Source organism: Pygoscelis adeliae, unplaced genomic scaffold (assembly GCF_000699105.1).
Source record: "Pygoscelis adeliae isolate BGI_AS28 unplaced genomic scaffold, ASM69910v1 Scaffold89, whole genome shotgun sequence".
In the NCBI taxonomy this organism is placed as follows: Eukaryota; Metazoa; Chordata; class Aves; order Sphenisciformes; family Spheniscidae; genus Pygoscelis; species Pygoscelis adeliae.
In genome coordinates, this window is record NW_008825559.1 from 401,063 (window position 1) to 408,148 (window position 7,086).

General features: G+C 53.6%; 1 protein-coding gene across 1 annotated transcript in view; it reads right to left on the reverse strand.

The window, feature by feature from the left end:
• Positions 1–6,715: 6,715 nt before the first annotated feature.
• The window catches only part of KIF3C (kinesin family member 3C), an 18,510-nt gene continuing 18,139 nt past the window's right edge, over positions 6,716–7,086 (reverse strand). Inside the window, exon 9 of the mRNA XM_009332349.1 lies at positions 6,716–6,809. Coding sequence (XP_009330624.1) covers positions 6,716–6,809 — 94 coding nt within the window. The remainder of the gene's footprint in view (positions 6,810–7,086) is intronic.

Sequence of the window (7,086 nt, forward strand, 5' to 3'; positions counted from 1 at the left end):
CATTGCAAATTATGAACTTGGATCATCAATATTCATGAAGTGCAGCAGCTGAGGGCACCCAAGCGCTGCACAAACCTTGTGCACGCTCTCCAGGCGCTCGTGCCCTCTTGCCACTGCCTGTGTGTGGGACAGGAGAGAGAAACAAAGGCGGAGGAAATGTTCGTGTTCTTTAAGCCGAACCAGCAGCTGCTCTCCAGGCTGATGCTCTGCCGCTGGTGTAGGGAAAAAAAAAACAGCCCCAAGACTGTAACATCATAAACCAGACACTGCAGAATTTGCAAGGAAAGAGTATTGTCGGTGACTGGAGCATTTTTTCCTGCCTGAAGTCACCTTCTTGTCCCGTGGGATATACCGTGTGCATTGCCAAAGCTGACAGTTCAGAATGTTTTTGGCAGTTATAGTTGGCACGGGAAAATCCTTTGCCCTTCTCTGCACCTTCTGAACTCCTTTGGAGTAAGCAGAGCTCCTGACTGCATGGCAATGCTTATAATTTGACGTTTCCCCCCTTTTACTCTCTCTGTGCTACCTGGGGTCCTCGCGCTCTGACCTGCTCGCAGACTGCCTTGGGTGGCAGCAGAGGGAAATCAAACGTGGCAAAACCCGACTTTCTCCCTTCCTTATCTCATCCCTCTCCAGTTCTTCCAGCTCTGCCCAGGGTTCGGCTGTCCTCCCAGACACCCGGACTGCAGCCTTGCGGTAATTTCAAAGCACAGAATCGTAGAAAATAGGATTGGATGAGATGGTCAGGGGTTATCCCGTCATCCTTTGCCCTCCAGCGTGATTAACTGCCTCATAAATGGTTCTTGACAGCTGTCAGTCTAATCTGCTCTTGAAAACCACCAGCGGAAGCGATTCTGTATCATACGTGTGTAAACTATTCCAGTGCTGTGTTATCCTTGGGGGCTTACAACACTTTTCCTAAATTTTAATCTAAATCTTTCTTGCTGTGTTTTAAGACCAGAAATTCTTGTCCCGTCTCCTTTTGGTAGCTGAAACAGGGTAATCTCTTCCTTTTGCAGCAGTCTTTTTCAGTATTTGAAGATCATGATTACCTCTCTCCGCAGTCTTCTAGCCCTAGGTGGAAAACACCCTGTTTCTTTGAATCTTTCACGTTTTCACATCATTCCCATTGATTTCTTGCAAAATCTTTCCAAACGGTCCCGTTCTTGGTTGAAAAGCGGTGCCCGGCGTGGCTCGCCCTTGGAAGTGCTGGGCTGAAGGAGAACAAATCACGTTTCTGTCTCTGCCTCCCTACAACCCGTTTCTTTTGGAAAAATCTGCCATCGTTAACTCCACTTTCAGCCTCACAACCGTGAGCGTGTCAAGGAGTTTCACCAAAATCTCTCAATATATCACAGTTCGTGCCTCGTCCATATCTGCAAGGTCTCTTGACTCTTAGGAGAAAATTAGGTTGGTTTGATGTGATTCGCTTTGGACCAAACCACGTTGGCTGTTACTTTTCACCTTGCTCTCCTGTCGATACTTACAGATGGATTTTGTTGACCCATTCAATGTTGTTTCAGGAGTTGAAGTTAGGTTGAGTACCTAATTCCCTGAGTCCTCCTTTCCCCCATTTTGAAGATATTCTTTACATCTGTCCTGTTCCTCTTTGGACACTTTGCTTCTTCTTTATGAGTTCTCGAAACCCCTCACCTGCAGCTCCGAGATTGCTTCACCAACCCACTGACGTACATCGGTATGAATTAAATCAGACCCGGACGATTTGGAAACACCCAGCATGTGTAAGAAATCTTTAACCTACCATTTTCTTATTTTAGCCTGAGGCCTCAGCCCTTTTTCGCTGACATTTATTGTTAGCCATCTGATCGCAGCTGACCTTTTAAATGAAGACTGAAGCAAAAAAAATGATTCCATGCTTAGTTTTTCCTCTGATATTATCATTCATTCCCTGGTGCATAGTGAAGAATCCTTCTTTCATTTTTCTCTTACTACTAATGCGCCTACGGATTGCCTTCTTGTTCCCTTTCCTTTTCCTTCTCACCGGGTGTCTTGTCCCTAACTTTGTCCACGTGCTCCCCCCTGTGCCCATGGGCACCCAGGCTAGCCACGGGACGAGCGTGCGGAGGCGGCTCACAAGAAAAGGCCGGTGTTAAAACACGCTGGGGAGCAGAGGGAGCCGTGACAGTGGCCGCGAGTGATACCCAGCATCAGCTGCCCACGCTTCTGGAGTGCCTTGCGGGTGCCAGGACAGGTCAGACTGCCGAGGACAATCTCGAAGCATGGGAATTCAGTGCCTTTGCAGTGTTTTCTTCGTAAGAGGGGCTGTAGTGCATAAGACATGGGAATTTTCCCATTTTCCAATGGCATGGGAAAAATGCAGCGGCACTTGGGAGGTGACCAGTCTCTTCCCTGCTCAGTATTGCTGCTCCTGAAACACCCAAACTCCTGTTTCACCAGCAGCTTCGATTCACTTGAATGTCCGTGGGTCCTTCCTTGCTCTCCCCGTGGGCTGTAACTGTCCCCGTTTAACCTCACTTCTCTTGCTTTGCTTTTACCCCAGGCTCTTCACTCCTTCCCCTGCAAGAACCACCCTCCCCAGGCGTGTGACCTGCCGGTGCTCCTGGCCAGCCCTCCCGGCCGGCTCCAGCCTCCCCCTTTGCCAACCTCCCGTGCTGCGCCTAATGCAGGCTGCAGACCTCGCTGAACCGATGCTGACAAACCAGACTGTGCCGGGACCCGTTCCTGCCATCAGTGTCACTAAGCTGGAAGGAACTAGGCGAGCACGTAAAATGAAATCCCCCCCAAATCAATTTACCAATTTTACATAGGCCTCTCCACACTCTTGGAGCTCATACAATGACTTTTATACAGAGCGAGCGAGCTCATTCCTAGCAAAACCAGGTTTTGCTGCTTAGACCTCGTCCTAGTGAAGCTTCCTGCAAATTACAGTTTAGTACAAATGCTCCATCTTATATGGAACAGGAGAAATACATGGAGAAATCCAGCCGGGCAGGCATCGGTGCCCCCGTTTGCGCAGCATTAGGAGCCCAAATCCCAAATCCTTGTCTCCAAACACACACAGCCCATGAGGTCCCCCCGAGCAGGGTACGCGATGCGGAGCTGCGCTTAATGCATCAGCTGCGGCACCGCGGTGCCAGCGGGTTCCAGCCGGCCGGAGCTGCGGATGAACGAGGCTGCAGACGCCCTTTGCAATGATGCTCATTCCTTTATTGGTGTCATTGCCAGTTTTCCGAAGGGTGCTGGCGCTTTCTGGTCGTTCCCAGCACTGGGTCAAAGCTACATTACAGCATATTGAAGAGGTGTCCGTCCAAAGCCAGAGGGGGTGTGAGATTAAGGACCTCTCTCCATACAGTATGTATAATATATATATATTTATAATATGTCCTGTATATTCATATGTATAGAGTGACAAGGATGGGCCACCATACAGTAAACTTTTGATTTCTAAATAAATCACCAGAGCAACAGGCACAAAAATTTGGTCCTAATCAAGGCCCTCACCTTGTCAATCAATCCGAAACAGACCCGAACTCACCCCCTCGTGAAAAAAAAAAAAGTCCAAACCTGAAACCCAAAATAACTAAACAATTAAACAACAAAAAAAAGCCCCAGCCCAGCCCCGTACCCCCTCTGGGATTTGCCCCCTGTACAGTCACTCACATTGACGGTAAATAGATCCCTTGGCTACACGCGTGCGCGCACCCACACACACCTACACACACTCATATGTAAATACACACGCACCAACATACGAAGACCAAAGAACATTACAAATATACACCTGGGGTTGCTGCAGCGATGCAGAGAGGCTGCGGAGCCACCCGAGGCAGAGGGAAAACGCCGCCGTGAGCTCGCCCGGTCTCAGCTCAAATCACCAGCATCTGCTTACAACCTTCCTGGGGGTTTGTGCTAAGGAGGTTGGGAGGTCGTCGGCAGCAGTGGAGGGAGACGGAGCGAGTGCATGGGAGGTTGCCAGACCCACGCGCATGATAGAGGTGACACAAGCGGCACTTGGACGTTGAAAGCGGCTCAGCCCGTCCCCTGCACCGGGTGCTCGCACGCCCGTCCTGTGCTCTGCTGGAAGGTTTTCCACGTGGATCCCACCGTGACCACAGTCCTGCTGGACCTGGACCTGTCCTTTGCCGTGACACAGATGAGGACCAGTGCATGCCATGGGAGACTGGTGTGGCGCACATCCACCTTTCGACGTGATGCTCCATGGCTGGGGGCAAGCCAGGGGGAACGAGAGGACACCATCAACTTGAGCTTTGTTTCCCATGCCCTGGGTAGAGAACGGAGGTGAAAGAGACTGTCACCGGTTCACCACCTTGGGACTCTGTGAGCTGCTGATCCGGCCGAAGATGAATTTGAGGCAATTAGAAAACAAGGAAGGGAGGAAAATACATTCCTGCAGGCCACCCTGCAGACAGCTTCTCCCCTTTCTGAGGTCTGTGCTTCCTGACTCTGACTCCCAGACGCTATCCTGAAAACTAAATGAAGAACTGGGTCTCTTATCCACCGTGTTTCATGGGTCCAGAGCCAGCTTGCTCCAGGGGATGTGCAGGGACAACCCCCTGGCTGCTGGCAGTACCTGCGGACAGAAGGACCTCACCCCAAGCTGTGGAACGGACCCACCTCTCACTCCTAAAACGCCCTTCCTCCTGCACCCTCCGCCCCAGGCTGAGCACAGACCAGACCTGGCTGCTGCTCGAAGGGAGTGAGCTCAGTCCTGGGAGCAACCTACCGCTTCCAAAATAGCCTACAAGCCAGCTGCTGGCGTGGGGGAGAAGGGGACAAAGATTTCAGAGAGGCAGAAGGTGTTATGGGGCACAGGTGGGGAAGGGAAGATGGTGGCAGAGGGCAGTGATCAAGAACATGAGGCAGGACAATGTTACAGGGGATGGGGAGAAGACACCCCGTGGCAGAGCAGGGGATGTGTCAGGAGATGGGCGGGAAGGTCTGTGGATGCCCCAGCCTGGCCCCATGGAGCACGTTGACGGGACACTCCCGTTGGGTGGGACTTGCACTGCTCTGAAGTAGGCACAGCTGATGTTTCTGCTCCTGATGTTTCTGCTCCGTGTCCGTGCCTCATTCCTTCTCCCTCCCGCACCCGGGGTCCTGCGTGCAGGAGTCATCGAGGTGAGCAGGGACCAGTCCTCCAGCGGAACTTCTCTTCATCGGCAGAAGATGCCAGAAGACCTTCCCTACCTGCAGTCTTCTCAGATCTGCCTTCCCAGGGACTGGCCTCAGCATACGTCCCTTTGAAGACCCGTATCCTCCCACGTGAACCAGGGGGTCGCTCCCTCATTCATTAGGATCTTGTCAAACAAACGGATCTCCCCCACCTCCGCACGTCTGAAGCCGTCCCAGGGAAACCACAGCTGCTGGCCCGGCACTGCCAGGAATGGTCTTCAGCGAGGACCCACCTTCTTCCCTCAGTCGAACTGCTGAAAGCTGAATCACTCGGGAACACCGAGCGATGTCCTGGCACCTACGTGTGCTGCTGCCTGGGATGGGTTTCAGATCGCCAGAGCGCCCTTATGGCTTGCCCCCTCTTATCCACTACCCGTTTCACGTCCGTCCCTCCACGACCCACGCAATCCCCAGGAAATTTCTCCCAGCTACAAGGTGACCTCCATGGGGCATCACCCAGCCCGAAGGAGAGCGATGATGACATCACTCCTCCGGGCATCACCATTTTGTCCTGCATTTCTTCATTGCCTTTAGTTACCAGGATGGTGGACACTCTCCCCTCTGGTTTCACTTAGGTAGCATTGCTCCCCAGACTACGTGTGTCTTTGGGAGGGGTGGGTGGAAGAGGACGGAGATTTCCATCTCCTGTTCTTGCTGTAAGGAGTTAAATACCCACTTAATCAGGGATGGGAGCGAGCTGGGTGTCCCGCAACTGAAGAGGACAGGGCCAGCCGTCTCCAGAGCATGGCACAGGTGAACAAAGTCCCGGCACCACCGGGACCGACTTGGTTTGGTTAATCTGCAAGCCCTCTCTGTGGCTGGGGCCGGGATTTTCGGGGGGCCATGCCGAGAAGTCAGTGAGATGTCAGTGCTGCCACCAGTGTTGATGCGGGCTGGAGAGTCCCTCTGGGCCTCTGACAAGCCCCGCGCAAGGTGCTGCCACCACGAAGTCTCCAAATCCTTGTAGAAATAGCCAAATTCCCTGGGATCCAGCAAAGCAAATGCAGCGCCAGAGTCCAGGGCTGCCTCACCTTCTGCCAAAGCCACCAGAGAGGGGCACGTGCCCTCTCCTGCCTGCTCTGCGGAGCACGATGGTTAGCAGTACGCCGGTGGTGCCCACCCCGGCGGTGTCCCTGTGACCCAGCCCTGCTTGGGGGCTGCAGCGGTGGCGTGGGGAGGGGGTGGGAGCCGAGCGTACCCGAGGAGCGGTCGGCGTGGTGCCCACTGCCAGCCTTGGATGTCCTCCAGTCCGAACGCGCCTCCTGACTGCGCATCAACCACTCCATAAATAAATACGTTAAATAAATAAAGTGACAGATCCAGATCGGGGAGGGGGGACAGAAGGAAGGAGGGGGCAGCTCCCCTCGCCCCGGGGGCTGTTCGTGAGCGTCTCACACAAACACACGCGCACACAAAGTAGCTGAAGACAAAGACGAACTGGGACCGGTGGAGATGCTGCCGGCTGGGGCCCCTTCCTCAGCCGTCGGCGGGGCACAGTCCTCGCTGCGAGGCGGTGCAGGGGATGAGGGGGTCCAGGACGTCACTCCTGAGCTGGCATCGTGGCGGCGCGCGGGGAGCTGGAGGTGAGGGAGGCATGCGTGGTTGAGGATGGCAGTGACCGCGGCGTCTGGCACCTGGATGGGGGGGAACAGAGAAAACCTGGTTTCCTTCTCTTTCCCCTTCCCCTGCCTCCTGCTCTCCCCAAAATCCAGCCATTTTCTCAGTCATTTGCTATGCAGGCAGCACCAAAGGACACCCAGTGTTGGGCAGGACAATACCTTGTGTCTTATCATCTGGGATATATGTATATCATCAAATCACAGAACGGTTTGGGTTGGAAGGGACCTCTAAAGGTCACCTAGTCCAACCCCCCTGCCGTGGGCAGGGACATCTGCAACTAGAGCAGGTTGC